This window comes from Neophocaena asiaeorientalis, unplaced genomic scaffold (assembly GCF_003031525.2).
Source record: "Neophocaena asiaeorientalis asiaeorientalis breed wild unplaced genomic scaffold, Neophocaena_asiaeorientalis_V1.1 scaffold158, whole genome shotgun sequence".
Classification (NCBI taxonomy): Eukaryota; Metazoa; Chordata; class Mammalia; order Artiodactyla; family Phocoenidae; genus Neophocaena; species Neophocaena asiaeorientalis.
Window position 1 is genome coordinate 2,073,092 of NW_020174917.1, and position 16,957 is coordinate 2,090,048.

A 16,957-nucleotide genomic window follows, 5' to 3' on the forward strand; every position below is an offset into this window, starting at 1 on the left:
TTTAATTAGAATTACTCCCTATGCTAATCTCCCCAGCTAGCAATCTAATAGCCATTAGCAGAATTTATTTACTGTTTAAATTGCTACTTAAAGTTTAGGCTTGGTTCCAAGGATTTAGGCAGGTAACTGAGAGGGTTTGGCCTTTTAAATCAAATCCTGCCTCATCTCTCCCTTCAAAGTATGTATAAGACCTTTGCTTGTAAAAAAATAAACTTGGAGTCTTAGGAAAGGAGGCTCTTTGGGGAGGGGAGGGGGGAGAGGGATGATGGGATAGCAGATAATTATATGTATCTGAATGCACCTGCAAATCTGTTGAACTTGCGAAAAGTTTAAGTAAATTCTTTTTTTTTCCCCTTTGGTAAGTGCATTTGCAGATGTGAATCCTAGGGTTTAATTATATATGAGACAGATAACAGATTAAAACAATAAATAATAAATAAAACAATAATAAATTAAATATATTTAAAACAATTAAATAAATTAGCAATGAATTAAAGCAATAAATAAAAATGGATCTGCCACACTCAATAAGTCAGCATCATTTCATTTTCTATAGGGAAGAAAAGAAAGCTACAATAGTAACCAACCCAGAATTTGGAAGGTTCACAATTATGACTCCAGTACAGTCCTTGGGCAACCTTTATTTATCAGTTCAACCAAATTCAAATAGAATATGAAATTTAGTGTTTCAGTTTTAAAATTCATAACTCTTTCCAGTTTTAGATTAGTATGATTAGAATAATTATAAAATACTTGCATTTTATAGTTATTAGGAAAATCAATTAAAATAAAATGGTATGTTTCCTAATAATAACTGCCCAGAGAGTTGAATGGCAAATTTTGAGTAAACTATTACATAAATTGTTCTTAAATTCAAGGTCCATGAGGGAACTCTTGTTATTCAACTACTTTCTCAATTCTGGTTCATTAAAATGCAACACGGTAGAGGATAGAAAATATATTTTCATGGCTTTCTCTTTAGATATGTTTTCAAATTAAGTACTTTTCATATAAAAAATATGGAGGTCTGTGTATTCTTTCATTATCTTATAGGATTAGAATTGCTGAGAAGTACTGGATGAGATCTATTACTAATCCCTGATTTGAAGGAATAGTAACAATGGCAATGATAATTACAACAATAAAAATTGTGTTAGACCTCATGTAAGAAGATAGTCTGGAATAGCCTCATTTTAAATAATAATTTGTTGCCCATGTATGAAGACGCCAGAATGAAAAATGTCATCAACGCAGAATGCATTTAAGCTGTTTCTCTGCAAGCATTAATAGAAAGATTCAACTATGATATGATCAAAACATGGGACTTGGAATCAAAAGTCTGGGCTTGAAGATATTTTTACTTGCTTCCTACATGATTTGGAGCAATCCTCTCATCTACAGAAACTCCAACATCCTGTTATGTAAAATAGAAATATTAATTTCTGTCCTTACAAGCATCTCAGGGCCACCATCAAAAGTCAAAATGAGATTCTGTATGTGAAAGCAACAAGTCAACAGTAGGGTACTGTAATAAATTACTATGATTTGCACAGATGTAGCCCCAATTTGCATATTAAAATGTAGGGGGCAAAAACAGAGACAGGGTACATTTGGTACATAATGATATAGTCTAAAATGGTCTTATTTCTATTCTGCTTCACCCTATAAAGAAAGTGAAGTGTCTGCCTAACAACCGAAGCTGCCATTTGTTAAGTACTTTGTTTATTGCCATGTAATCATGCCACAAATACTGCAAATGCAAAGGACATGCCAGATACTGGGGATAAAATATCCCCTGCCCCGTCAAGGAGTATACAAATCAACTTAAAGAAGACTGCGAAGATAATCACAAAACAGTTCACGAAAAGAAGAGTTTAAAATCTCTCTTTCATATGTGAGTAAACTGATGCTCAGAGATGTTAAGTAACCACCCTAAGGCCAGTCGGTCAGCAAGCGATGGCACCAACGTGAGATGCCTTCTATCAATTTCTAAAGTAAGTGATTTGGACTGCTTATGTTTGTATGGCATCAAAATCAATTTTTTGGTGCTTTCTTAGAGACCCACTGAAGCTCTAATAGGTAGTTTAGACATTTTTTTTTTTTAAAACATCTTTATTGGGGTATAATTGCTTTACAATGGTGTGTTAGTTTCTGCTTTATAACAAAGTGAATCAGCTATACATATACATATGTTCCCATATGTCTTCCCTCTTGCGTCTCCCTCCCTGGTAGTTTAGACATTAAATTGTTCTCTTATAAAGTTATTTACACACAGTGATATTTTAAATATATCCTTTTTCAGAAGAGAAATATATTTTATATTATTTAATAGAGGCTTAGTGTCCCATTTTTAGAAGTCCCATTCTTTTGTCACCATGTAGTGAATTTTTGATGTACTGATGAAGGCCTATAGGCAAAGCAAATCAGACATAACTATTCTGATTAAGAATCAAGTGTTTCCCTAGATCCTTGTTGCTTGTGATAATTTTATGTGTCAACTTGGCTGGGCCATGGTACCCGGATATTTGGTCAAACATTATTCTGGGTATTGCTGTAAGGGTGTTTTTTGGATGAGATTAACATTTAAATTGGTGGATTTTGAGTAAAGTAGATTGCCCTCCATAACGTGAGTGAGCCTCATCCAATCAGTTGAAGGCTTTAACAGAATCAAGACTGATCTCCTCCAAGAAAGGAATTCTACCAGCAGATGTCTTTGGACTTGAACTGCAACACTAGCTCTTACCTAGGTCTCCATCCTACAGTCCATCCTGCAGATTTTGGACGTGTCAGCCTCCACAACCACCTGAGTAAATTCCTTGAAATAAGTCTCTTTTTCTGCGTGCAAGCGCACATGCGCACTCACAAACCCTATCGGTTCTATTTCTCTGGAGAACCCTGACTAATACACTGCTGGAGAGTGATCAGCAGACGTGCAGGGAATTTGTTAGAAATGCAGAATCTCAGACCCCTCCCTCAAGCTGTTGTTCAGAATCTGCATCTTAACAGGGTCCCCAGGTGTTTCATGCACACAGTTAAGTTAAAGAAGTCCTACCCAGGATGATCAGAAATTCAAGGTGTTTTTTTTTCTCTTTTTCCTTTTCCTTTTATGTTTGTAAGTGTATTTCTGCTAGATTGCTGTCTGTCTTCGGGGCATTTGAGGGTCCTTTAATTTCAGGCTAGTTGAAGACTCTGGGGCAGTGAGGGGTAAGTGAGGGAAATTTTTGCTGGTTCTAGTCGACTACTGCAAAAGTTCAAAAAATTTGATAAAACTCTCTCCAGTTCTGTGATCTAATTCATTGCCACTAGGAAAACTAGTCCATATTTCTGTTTGGACTGATGGAGTAAATGCAGAGGCTCCGAAAAAAATGTCAAAGAGTCATGTGTATCTAAGATAAGAGATATATACATATAAAATCATAATAGACTCATCTCAGTAATGGTTGGATTGTGGTTAGTAAAAACCCATTCATCTGAAATGACATTCAGAGAGCATCTACTTTGTGCCAGGCATTGTGATAAGTGCTGGAGACAGGAAGATTTCATTCCAGTCTTTACAAACCTTACAGTCAGTTCCGAAGGATAGGTATGTAAGTAAGTTAGAGCAGTAGCAAGTTACAGCTGCCCTCCGACAAATGGCTGTGCGAGGCAAGTTTTTAACTAAATTCTTTCTCTTCTTATTCATTCCATATGAAATGATCAGCTGAATTTCCCAAAATGGCTACTTCTTCATATCTTCTCTTTCTCAGACACCATCAGTATATCTGAAGTCTATTAAATTCATCCATTCATTTATTCCCCAAATATTTATTGAGCATCTCCTATGTACCAGGTATGGGACTTGGCCCTGGAAATCCAGTTGTAAACTAAATAAAAAAGGTCTAACAGAGGGAAAAATTAAATAATCACACAGATGATTATGTAGCTACATTGATAATACAGACTCTGAAAGAAAAAGACTGGATAATATGAGAGAGAATCACCAGGGGACATTATCTAGACTAGGGGTGAGAAGGAGCTTGCTTCGCTGGGAGGTGACATTTTCACTGAATCTTAAAGGAGGAGTAAGAATTTCTCAGATGAACGGATGTGGGATGAGGGCTAAGGAAGACGATTCCATGTAGAGGCAACAGTATTTGTGAAGGATGTGTGGAGGGAAGGGAAGAAACTGACGTCAGAAAAAGAGAGAAGGCGGACCCTTGGGGTTAGGGTGGAAAGGGACAGAAGCATAGGTATTGGAGTGGGGAGGAACCAGATCATTCAGGATCCTGAAGGAACTGGAATTCTGTTCCAAGAGCAAAAGGAAGTCATCAAATCTGTTTAAAAAGGGATCAAAATGTTTATAATACACTTTTGAAGGATTATGCTTACTGTTAACTGGAAAATGTTATTGAATGGCCAAAAATGGATTTGGGGACATGTTCGGAATAAATCCAGGTTCTTTAGTTTAGCATTCAGATTCCTCAGAGTTGAGGCCAAATCTGTCTCTCCAGTCTTCATTTTCACTTCTCCCTTACATAAACATGCATTTCAGCCAGACTGGTCTATTCACTCTGCTCTGAATGAAACTTTGCTCAATCCTGATTTTTGACTTTCCAGAACACCTCCTCACTACCTGTTTTCAACAGCCAGACAAAATTTTATCTGTCCTCCGTACCCTGGTTGAACACTGCCAATTTCTCTAAATGTCCCAAATGACTACCCTGTTTCTGAAAATTTAAGACACCACAGATTGTAAGAGACACCAGTGTTTTTGAACCATGAAGAAAATGAAAGTACTGTTGATAAATTCATAACAAGATCTTAACGTCAGCCTGTTGAGTTACATAAATTGGTCATACCAGCTTAGCATGGCTTTGAAATTTATCTCATCTATTCATTGACTTGTGGGTCTCTCTGTTTCTTACGTCCTATAGGCATTTATTTGTTTTTTGCAAGAAAAATCAGATTGGAATCATTTCTCAAATAGCATATTTTTCCTTAGTATTAAATTTAAGCCCAATAACACAATATTTAATAGTTTTGTTTTTGGCGCACATGATAACTTCATTTTCATGCTGTTTCATGAAGACATTTTAAACACAATTAAACTTAAAATGTGTAGAACTAACAATGCATATTAACTCAGTAGAAGTGGATGAATAGCTACAGTCAAGTTCAACCACTGCAAACAATGACAGGTATGTCATGACTGCTGCCTAGCCAATGGCAATTGTAAAACACGTTTGATTGTAAGATGCTCTTAATTTCAGAGACGCATAAACGAGAATAAAAATGTTCATCTTAGAAGTGAAGAACTATATCTATACCAATCAATTAATTTTAGATTTTGCCATGTATTATTATTCATATCTTTTCTTTCTTAGCCTCCTTCAGTATACCTTTACTTTTGATTGAATTCATTCATCAAATTCTCATTGAGTACCTCCTACATGCCAGTACTGGGCTCTGCCCAAATGCACAACTACCGTTAACCTCCACCTCCCCTCACCAAAAAAGCAAAAACAAAAACAAACCTAAATTTGTAACACTGTGACAAATCCAACTGGGAAGTTATCAATGTAAAGCTGTAGTACTTGGGACTATGCATGAGTTCCTAAATTTCCTCTTTCTGATAGCGTTCTCAAAGTACATTAACATCGGATGAAATGAATATAGCTATTTGTTTTAGTAGAAATATTGCAAAAATCTACATGTACACACCAACACACACACATGCATATATAGATGCACGCAGTCTCTCTGGAGAAATTGTCGTAAAATGAACACATAACTATATTATTAACAATGTCCATTTAACAGTGTTCTGTTAACAGATACTTTATTTAAAGAGTAGTATCTCATTTAATTGTCAGACTAGTTTTGAAGTATGTATTATTACCCCTTATTTGAAGGAAGAAACTAAGAGGTTAACCACAGAGAGGTATGTAACTTGCCCACAAAGATGCATGTCCTATGATCCTATAGCCAATGTTCCTCATATTAAGCCACATAAATTTGAAACCTTTAATATCTTAGAAGTAGGTAATATCTAGCAATAAGAGTTTTACATACTTCCTTTTCAGACTTCTATCTTAATTATGGATAGTCTGATTTGGAGTTATTTGTCATATGAAAATTTTCATTGCTTTACAAAGGGATTTACCTGTGTCTTTTTTTCAGCAGAAGTTTATTTTTAAAGTATACTTCAATGTGTCAACTACTTAGGTAAGTGGGAAGAAAATAGCACCTATCAACAAGCAAAAATCAGTCTAGAAAGAAAAAATGGGGTTTCTGAATGGATCTTCAATTTTAACAACCCCAATTTTTTTTTAACTAGAGTATTATTTACAATGATTTGTACTTTTACCTTTTCTCCAAGAACTTTAAAATAGCTTAATATGAAAGATAGTATACATACCACAAATTGATTAAAACTAGAGTAAAGCTGATAATTTCACTTACAGAATCATCCTGGAGTAGGGGCTTCATTTGGTGTGGTTTTTTTTCAGCCGGCAAAGGGATTTTGTGAATTTTATGGCACAGTTGACTAAGTTTTGCTACTTGAAACAAATTTATGTCCATTAAGAAATGTCAGAAACACATCAATAAATCCTAAAGATGCACATCTCTTGAGTGCATATATATATATATACATACACACACGCAGATTTATTAGAACCCAATTTTCAGAAACTAAAATCTCATAAATCTCTTATAAAGAAACACTTATTTGAAATTTATCAGTCCTTTGGCATCATGTCAATTCTGTTTTCTTCTTTCACAGTCAAGAATGGAGTTCTTTCTCTTTTACACCTGGCTGTCTGTGGGCTCCTATCCACCACCTCAGTTTAAAGAATCACTCAAGTTGCTTTGCAGACATCATCCTCTCTGGGAAACTTTCCTAATCCCACGTACTACACCCAAGATAGAGTTAATCATTTCCTCTTTATGTGTATTTAAAGTCTGTAATCACATGTATTATACTCTGTAGTAAATATTTGGTTTTCCTACAAACAAGTTCTAAGAGGGTGGGAGATACTGTCTTTAGTCTCCAGCATTTAACACTGTGCCTGAGGGAATTAGGAGGAAGAGAAGGAGAAGAAGAAAAATCACCCGAATACAAAATAGTAGTAAATACTTTTTTTAGTACTTATTTTGTACCCATCACAAGGGTTAATATTTCACACATACCTCTTCAGTCTTCACAACTTTTGAGTCAAGAATTATTATCTCTCAGATGAAGACATCAGGCTTAGAGACGTTAAGTAACTTGCATGTGGCTACACAGCTAACAAGGGAATCTGCACAGCGCTTGTCTCCAGAGCACATGAACTTCAAGTACTACAGAAAAGTAGGTGTGTGGACATATATAGATACTTACAAATGTAGGGTGTTTTCCATTAGAAGAATTTCAGAGGTTTAGCACTCAGATGTGAAATTCCAAAATTATGGTCACAGCATTCCCCCAGGTCCTTTGACCTCTCCGTCCCTCAACACAGCTGATGGCTGTCCTTGCCCTGCCTCAGAAGGATATATTACCTTCTCCCCACTACTCTCCTAGCTTCCTCTTAGCAGGGTTTCTCAAACTCAGCATTGTTGGCATTTGGGGCTGAATAATTCTTTGTTGTTGGGAATGCTGGCCAGTGGAGGATGTTTAGCAATTTGTCTCTACCTGCAAATGCCAATAACTCCTCCTTTCCACCCCTAGAAGTGAAACCCAGAAATGTCTCCAGACCTTGGCAAATGTCCCCTTGGGGGATCAAATTGCCCAGGGCAGGATGTGGGTAATGCTACCAATCATTTCCTATGACTAAAAACCTAAGTCCTAGATTATTAGCTTCCAAAGGGCTGTGGGCATCATTCTTATTTTGCTAATCCACAATCACAGATCTAATGCTTTCCCCCCACTTACTGTAACATCTCTTACACTGAAGATACACCATAAATATGACATCAGTGACAAGAAATTGCACTCTGAGCCTGTAGTTTTTATTGTTTCCATGGCAGGGCAAAGGCTCAGAAGACACACTGTTGGGTTCATATCTTGTGATACGATGATTAGAATCAGATGATTAGAATCAGATCAATGATTATTGGAATCAGAGCAATAGTCTGTAAAAGAACCACTGCCAAAGTTTAAGCTCAAAGGTACAGTATAGTGTTAATGAATGTTTGGAATGAAACCAAATTAGGCTGTATCCTAATTGTGTGACATCAAGACCTGAATGCGAATGTTGATCTTGAGATCACTGGTCCTGGAGTTAGTTCCTCATTAGCAGAGGGACGGGTTAAAGACAAACATCTCCCGACACATCCTAGCCATTAGTTTGCCAACATAACAGCTACTAAATGTTTATCCCAAGGCTCTGTTGTGCTGCTGTTCGATGTATGCTGGGCTGCTTTGTCACTAGGCTTTATAATGTTCACAGTGACCCTCAGATATGCATCCCTGAACGCAGTTCCGAACTTATAAAGATGACCTTGTAACAGAAATCTCAGGAACAACTTCTGCTATGACTAGCAGCAGATATTACGGCTACTTTGTGCCTACTTTGGAGCAGGAAAGCTGGGTCTAGGAAGGATGCACTTGAGACTATTAAGAACTTGGAGAAATGAGAGGCGATACAAATATATTTACCAGAGCCTGCTTGACTGTGAGCCCTATTGGTACAAGTCAATAAACCAGATGTTATTTGGAGCACAAAACCATTTCAAAAATGTTAGTTGTGTTAACATAGTTGCCAGAGGTGGTCATCTGGGCTTTGTGAGCCGTGTGGACCTGGGAAGTCAGGTCTCAGGCATTGTTTTTTGGCAAGGGTGGAATTGCTCCAAAGCTCAACTACTTTCTTTCATACTATCATGAAGGCGTTTTTTTTCTGTTTCATTATCCCCAATTTGTTCTTCACAAGTATTCATTTTTCTAGGTACAGAAGCAAGCTAAAATTATGGGTTAGTGACAAGAGGGAAACGCTAGTAAAAACTGGAAAAACAAGAATAAACAGATCTTTCCAACTTATGTCTTAGTTATATATCTTTAAAATGTATTTTTTAATCCACATTTTTTTAGGGAAAAGTTTTAATCAATCATGAATCATAAAATTAATAAATACATCAAATTATAGGTGTCCAAATATTAAACATCTCTACATTTCATTTATTTATTTAAAATATTTTTTTGGCCACACCTCACGCTTGTGGGATCTTAGTTCCCCAACCAGGGATTGAACCCCAGCCCTCTGCAGGGAGAGCTTGGAGTCCTAACCAGTGGACCACCAGGGATTCCTCTCTACATTTCATTTAGAATTTAAGATATCAGCATGGTGAACAGTTTTATTTAATGAGTAGTGGGAATTCTGTTGCCTCTGACTCAGCAAAAAACTCTGTGCCTATTTAACTATCTGTAACCATTGCAAAGCCTTGGAGATCAAACCTATCGTGAACGCATCAGTGCTTTACCCATTTTCTGTCTCTCATAGCACCTTGCTTGTGCCTTTGCTGTGGAAAGTCCTGGCTTGCATTAGAGTCACTAACCCTTTCCTTTTGTACTTTAGCCACTAGCCCTGTGATGGTTAAGGAGTAGGCATTCAAAAAAAATGTGTTCAATTGAAATGCCTAGTTTTGGGGACCCAAATTCCATTCCAGGGGTGGGGAGTGTGGTTCTTGTATTAAGCCAAATTTTTAATGTCTTCTCTGTGCATTAGAACTGTTTTGAGAAATTAACTCCTTCAAGGTATGCTGAAGCCTTACATGCCCCATCTAGCCAAGCCAGAGGCCAAGGCAACAAACAGTCTTCGTTCTAATCTCCTTTAATAGTTTATTAAAAAAATATTAGTTGCCAAGTAAGACTGGCTTTTAAAATTTCTTTAGGTCAATCAAAATGCAGTTTTAAATAAAAATGTGAAACATTTGGTAAAGGTTTAAGTGCTAATCTTTTTTTATTTGCTCTATTTCTATATATTTTTACATTCTCTCTCTATATAGAATATAATGTGTATTATATTCTATATAACATATATTCTAGATATTTTTCTCTCTTTCTTCGACTACAAGTTAAATGAGTGTCTTAAATTTAATTTTGACCAGAGGTGCACTGTCGTTAGTCGAATTCACATTTTATCTCTCATTATTCAAATGGTTGTCTCTCATGATGTAAGGAAGGTGGTGTATGATATCCAAATACAATGCAACTATAGGATACAGTCTGACAGCTTTATCCTCCCATGAATGGCTAAACCAGTGGTTAAATATTCCAGACGTACAGCTTCACTCTAGTGATCAGTTCAGCCAAATGAGACAGGCCTGATTTTAAAATTCTGCTCTAGTCTTCAATCATTGGAGACCCACCCTTGGTATCTTGCAGAGAAATGAGGCAACTGGCCTAATTAAAGTAGAAATTAACATAACTTGTGTCTTAATGAATATTGAAAACCAAAGAATGGATACTGATACAGTATTGATGTAACTAGTTAATGCCTATTTTTATTGTTCTTTACTAAAGGAGTGTTTTTGATCTACACAGTTTAACCCATTTTCAAAGTTGAGACTTTTGCACGTACATCCTGGTCCTTCTGCATATTTAAGAGAGGAAGGCAAACGGCCAGATTTGGATATAACTACAAGTGAAACTCGAAACCCATTAAACCCTTGAAAGTTCTGACATATACGTTCAAAAGCATTAAACCCATCAACTGTCTATCCAATACCTCACTGCACTGTGCAAAGAGCAAACTCATTTATCTGACATTATCACTATCTTATATATCCTGGAGGCAAGCAGTCCTTGAGACAAAGGTGTATTGGAGAAAAAAGCCATGCAAAGTTTGGTTGAGAGTACCTGTATTTGGTTTTGGCTTTCTTCTTTCACAGACAATGCCCAGAGCATGCTCCAACATGGAGAAACCTGGCGAAACCTGGCAGGGCCTTAGTCTCCTCCTCAACACACATAAATGACTGTTTTCAGTAACAGCAATCAAGTTGTCATCCTTAAATGAATCTCAATATAGAGAATGCACAGGTTTCTAAAAAAATAAAAAGGCAAGAAACCAGAAAAATATATAGTTAAGAGGCCCCTAAATGGTAAGGGGTCAACTAATGTTGGCTGTATCATTATACTTTTAATCTATCGCAATATCCGAATAATGGCCATTGCATTATCAACTGGTATTTATAATAAGAATTTTCACGAACTTGAGATTAAGAATTTGAGGTGAGGGGCTTCCCTGGTGGCGCAGTGGTTGAGAGTCCGCCTGCCGATGCAGGGGACGCGGGTTCGTGCCCCGGTCTGGGAAGATCCCACATGCCACGGAGCGGCTGGACCCGTGAGCCATGGCCGCTGAGCCTGCGCGTCCGGAGCCTGTGCTCCGCAAAGTGAGAGGCCACAACAGTGAGAGGCCCGCGTACCGCAAAAAAAAAAAAAAGAAAAGAACTTGAGGTGATTATTCCTTTACCTCAGTGAGATGATCTGCAATATTTAAAAACTCTTTAACACACTGAAGAGTTAGCACCATCTGTTTTCAATCTGTTTAGAGAGAAACATTCTTTATATTCTGAAAATGAATTCTATACTGGTTTATAGACAAACTCAACATTTAATAGTTAGTTAGAAGCTTCTTGAGGAATCCAGTTTTCCTTATTTATCTTTAAATAATTTTGATCAAGACTTCATATAGACTTACACCAAGTCCTCTTCTAACTTCAGCTGGTTTATCACTATGTTCTACATTCAAACTCGTTAATTATGCTTTACAATGGACTCCATTAAAAAAAAAAAGCTAAATTAGAAAGCAATATCTAGGTCAGTAGTTCTCAAACTGTACATAATCACTAGTGGAATGATTAAAAATGCAAATCCCTAGGCTACACGATCAGAGATTGATTCCATAACCATGGAAAGAGGTCTTTATTCTACATCTTCAATAAACACCGAATTGCATCTGATTCAATTTGTCTATATAACACTTTGAAAGCTGCTCATGTGGTTTAAAAAAAAAAAAAGGACTCTCACAATTTCTGTACAAAAAAGTTCTCAGTGCGTATGGCAGTTTCTGATACACAGTCAGAAACTGGGAGTCAAAAATTTGGGCTTTACAAATCCTGAAAACTGTGTGATGAATAAGAAACCCTGTCCTATTTTTTTTCAATATTTTAATTCCTCTTAGACCATAATGGTTAGTTATGAGTATTAGAATTGCAACATTCAGTATCCCAGAGTTGAAACTTAAGAGTAATTTCTAAATTGATTTACCCTTGTGTTTTTTGGAGGGTTTTTTTTGGAGAAAGCTTAGAGGAAACTGAAGGTCCTTATAGCAATGACTTGGTTTAGGAGACTATATAGTTTCTTGAAAGCCAATTTCAAAAAACAAAACAGAAGACAGCCTGTACTAAGAGCTCTTAACCTAAGAGAAGGAGCCTTAGAACAGGAAACGAGAGATTAAACAATAATGTCAGGTAAATCATTTCCTAGACTTCCGGTGATTCTTGGCAGCAAAAGGTTGTGCTTTGGGAAAAAAAAAAAATCAGCCATAAAGTGACTAATTAATCAAGTGACTTATTACAAGTAAGAAAACCCAATATTTGTCAAGATGGGCTTTTAGCAGCTTGCTGTGTTTGCGTCCAAAAGATAACCGCAAACACTGACGTTTTTGCCATTCTGCATCTTTTCCCAGTGTAAAATTTAACAATTTTCTGGATAATTTGATTAAATAAATACAACAGGGCCTCTCAAGTTGGCCTGCTTGTGCTTGAATTATTAGACCAATACAGGATGAAATTTCATGATACCCAGTGCCTGAACCAAAACAAGTTATGTTTTCCATGTCTTTTCTAACATAAGGAACTTGGTATCATGGTGATAAACTTAAAGAGTCTAAAACCAAAGAGACTAGAAAAAACAGAGCCATGATCTGCTAAGTCAAGAAAACATTTTTGCCTCAGTTATAAGCATTGATCTGTGTATACTGCGTGCCTGACACACAGAGGACAGTCAATAAATATTTGTTGAAATGAACTCATTTCTCTGGTCTTGAATTAGCCTTATGACATCCATTCTTAATATTGTATATAAAGAAAAAGTCTAATGGTTCATCTTTTAGGGAAGTCTCCTGAATGAATAAGACTTTTTTTTTTTTAAACCTGCAAAACAAAGGCTAGTCTGCAAATCAGTAAAACAACAGGAGCCGAAAATGAGCCCTCATATGATTTATACTACTGAGTCAGGTGCTCAGCTATTTCTCTCCTGATGGCTAGAGTTATCTCTGAAAATCACCGAATCTCCACTCTACTTTAAAGCAGCAACCATAAGATAATCTCATAGATAAGTGAAACAATTTCACTGAAGTGCTATCCTTGACATAAAATGGTTTTTCACTTCAAAAAAACAAAAGAAAAGGTAAAATAAGACAATCCAGCTCAGTTTAATTTCAAACGTTAATATATTTTCTATTTTATATTGAACATCTGCATCTGTAACCCCTCATTTGCAGCAACTATCCCATCCTCATAAAAGGGGCAAAATTTGTAAGATGCCTCTTAAAATAAATATTCTTCTTTATAAAATAATAAAACTTCAAATAAATATTCTTTACACTAAACAATATATTGAAAAAATTAGAAAATAAAGGTAGAATTTTACTGTAACTGTACAATATACATGAAGTCCAAAGGGAAATCAGAGTCTTACAATAAAGGCTTTCTGTAAGGCAAAATACAATCTAAAAACATACTGATTGATTCACATTCTTCCGAATGTACAACATATTAGTATAATATTTTGTGACTGTGCCATATAGTATGGCACAACTTGTTTTTCACAGTTGCAAATATTATTGTATATACAAAAATATAGCACATTATCTCTGGAGAAAACAATGGGGAAAAAAAGTCATTTGCTAATTTACAAATTTTGCAAGTACTATTCACAAACAAAAACTTTGCCTAGGAGTGTCTGTTGCTTTAGCTTATGCAACATGTAGGTCGCCAAGATCTGCATCACATACTCTGAGCTCCATTAGCTGAATTCTAACACGCATAAAATGGCACATGGACAAAAAGCATTTCACTGCAAACAGCAAAGGATATCCCGACCCTCTATCAACAGTGCCAAGATTTCTAACTGTTTAGTTGGTTGCATATGTGTGTGTTAAAAAAAAGAAAAAAAAAAAAAAGGGAACAATCCTTATCACAGCAATATTCCTGATTAATGATGCTATGTTGGTTTTTCAAAGTTCCTGGGTGGGACAGTGGGAACTTTGCAGCAGACTGTGTTTGAATTTTTACAACGGCATCCAGGCCTGTTCACCCGGTCATAACACCCCTGGCACAATTTAAGGCAACCCTTGGCTGGAAGGTAACACCATAAACAAGGCAAAAAGAGGGACATGACGCCCATGGCCGACCACCGTGTACAACAGTGAGACTGGCTGCAGGAACACGGGTTGTCAGCACAGTTGTCCTCGTCATCATTAGAACAGTGATAGAAGAGGCCTTTCACACAGCACACGCAGGTCCCGTAGTCGATCACGTTCTGGGCCGAGCAAAGGCACTGCTCGTGGCAGATCCAGTCCGATGGCAGAGGCCTTGGGTAGGTGCACTCCTTACATTTGCACTTGCCGCAGTCCTCACACCTGTAGGCGTGCAGCCCCAAATCCTCCTTGCTCAGCGGCTTAAGCTCACCTGGCTGGAGCTCTGATTTGGGCTGCACCCGGATTATCCCATCAGCAACAGGCCCCGAGGAGAAGGATGATCCCAAGAGCCTCTGTTCAGAGGAAATGCTGCTGGTACTTGTCCTAGTACTGCTGCGAGACCCCGAGCTGACTGTGCTGACGGACCTGGACAGAGTAGCCCTCGCAGAAGCGTGGGCCTGAGAGTGCTGGGGCCTGGGGGGCTGGCGGTGCTCAGGCAGACCGTGGAGTCTCTCGTGCTTGTGCTGAGCGGAGGGGCGAGGTGCAGGCTTGAGCCCAGGTCTGGGGACCACAGTAGGCCCCTCTGTGTACTCATTGGTGTTTCGGATGGCTCTGATCTGATCCAGAGACAGCACGTGTACCTGCTGGGCGAGGGCGTCTCTGGGGTCGGGCTCCCCACGCTGCCTGCCAGCGTCACGGGGTGCCTGCAGCAAGGGCTGCGATCCGCTGCCACTCTGAGCTCTGGCCTCCATCAGGTCTTGGAAGTATGCTCACCCCAGCAGGCTTAGAACACATCTGAATTCCTGCGGAAACCAAGAGGAAGGAGACGGTTTACACTCCAGGATACTTCCCACTCTCCACCCCCTTGAGTTAACTCTTCACTCCCCACTTCCCCTAGAGAAACAGGCTTTCAAGCGGAGTTGCTGTGGAGGGTATCCGGACAGCCATCTGATCCACGCCTGTACCAAAAAGTAAAAATTATGGCTGTGCATCAATTCTTTAATCCTGTGATGTGTGGTGACACCAAGCTGATCTGTGTTTCAATCGCGTAAGTAACAATTCCTTACTCAAATAAGCATAAAATCTGCAAGGTTCAGGTTCCATGTAAAACACTGTGGGAAAGTAGTGTTGGAATATAACATTGATACTGACATTTTCAAAAGTTGAATACCTTTTCAGATTCTGAAACAGGTTTAAACTTATCATGGTCATTTTTGCCTTAAACATCACTAAATACAGCCTAGAAATTCTTGGTTCTTAATTAAGTCTGCTTTTGCATCAGATACCTTGAACTATTCTGTAACTTTATAAAACCTCATAGGATGAATCTGACATGCAAAAAAGTAAATATCCCCCCCCAGGAATAGTTATACATTTTATACAACAATCATGAATTAGCATTAACTACACAGTAGCACAAAGTAATAGAATTAAAAACACACCAATTCAAATCCTGTCAGATGCCAGGACTACAATAAAGCAAACTTACACCAGGAGCAACAAAAAGACAGGAACTTATTTTCAACTTCCCAACAACTTGAGAATCACATATTGTACAACCCGAGAGCCTTGGAGAACATTTTAAATTCTGCCAAAATCTTAACTACTTTGCGCATTTCCAAGAACCTAATCATTGAGAACGTAAACTGATTGGCGGTAACAGGAAGTGTTTTAAAAATTCAAGTGTCACATCTCAAATCTATCATCCTGACAAGTAACCGCTTAAATCGCCACCTCTCTGTAAAATTTCAAAACTACCAACCCCTGTGCCAGCCAAGTCTACAATGACTAAAAACGCGCAAAAGTGGACCTTCATCCAGTCTGGCTTTTTAGAAAAGAGACAGGCAGGTGACACACGCCTTCCAATTCGGAAAAAGGCAGAACTGGAGACCGGATCTCAGTTCCAACAGAGAGGCTAGACGAGATCGCGCTGCTCTTTGCTTTCATTCCGTTTATCGGCTCTATCTGCGCCCCGACACGGTCCCCAGCAGGTGGGACACACAGTCGGAGCCCCAAGGGACTTTTTTCCGGGAGGACTGACGCAGCCCAGAAGCCAAGCTGGCCCCCCTGCGCACAATTCCGAGACGGACAGACAGGCGGGGGACGCGGGCGCGTCGGAAGGGGACGTGCCCTGAAACGCTAGAGCGCGCTTCCCCCTCTCTTCATTCGCAGATAGAATCTCCCCCACCCCAGAGAACTGCCTCCCAGCTCCAAGAGGGAGCCACTCCATCCTTAGGCGGAGGTCACACCGCCCATCGCAGCACGTTCCGGCCAAGGCCCTCGAACACGGGGCACTGGCCCTGCCTTGGACATAGAGCCGGGACTTCGAGGTCTAACCCATGCACACCGGGCGACTCCACCCTGCGCTGACCGAAGGGGCATTGCCTGCAATCTGCAAACGCCTATATATTGAAAATATATATATCTATATACATGTATATACTTCTTAAAGTCAAATAAAAAATGCTTTTAAAAGAAAGAACATTTTCCAGGGTCCCACGCCGGGCGTGCAAGAGCCAGATCCCTAAACTGGAAAGTTTCCGCGCAGATTTGCTTGCAGTGCAAAGTAGCATCTTTTC

The 16,957-nt window shown here is 38.5% G+C and overlaps 1 protein-coding gene across 1 annotated transcript in view; it reads right to left on the reverse strand.

Annotated features, from left to right (window-relative positions):
* Positions 1-13,390: 13,390 nt before the first annotated feature.
* The window catches only part of SPRY2 (sprouty RTK signaling antagonist 2), a 4,928-nt gene continuing 1,361 nt past the window's right edge, over positions 13,391-16,957 (reverse strand). Inside the window, exon 2 of the mRNA XM_024760430.1 lies at positions 13,391-15,181. Within this exon, the coding sequence (XP_024616198.1) occupies positions 14,183-15,130 (948 nt within the window). The 5' untranslated portion in view covers positions 15,131-15,181 and the 3' untranslated portion in view covers positions 13,391-14,182. The remainder of the gene's footprint in view (positions 15,182-16,957) is intronic.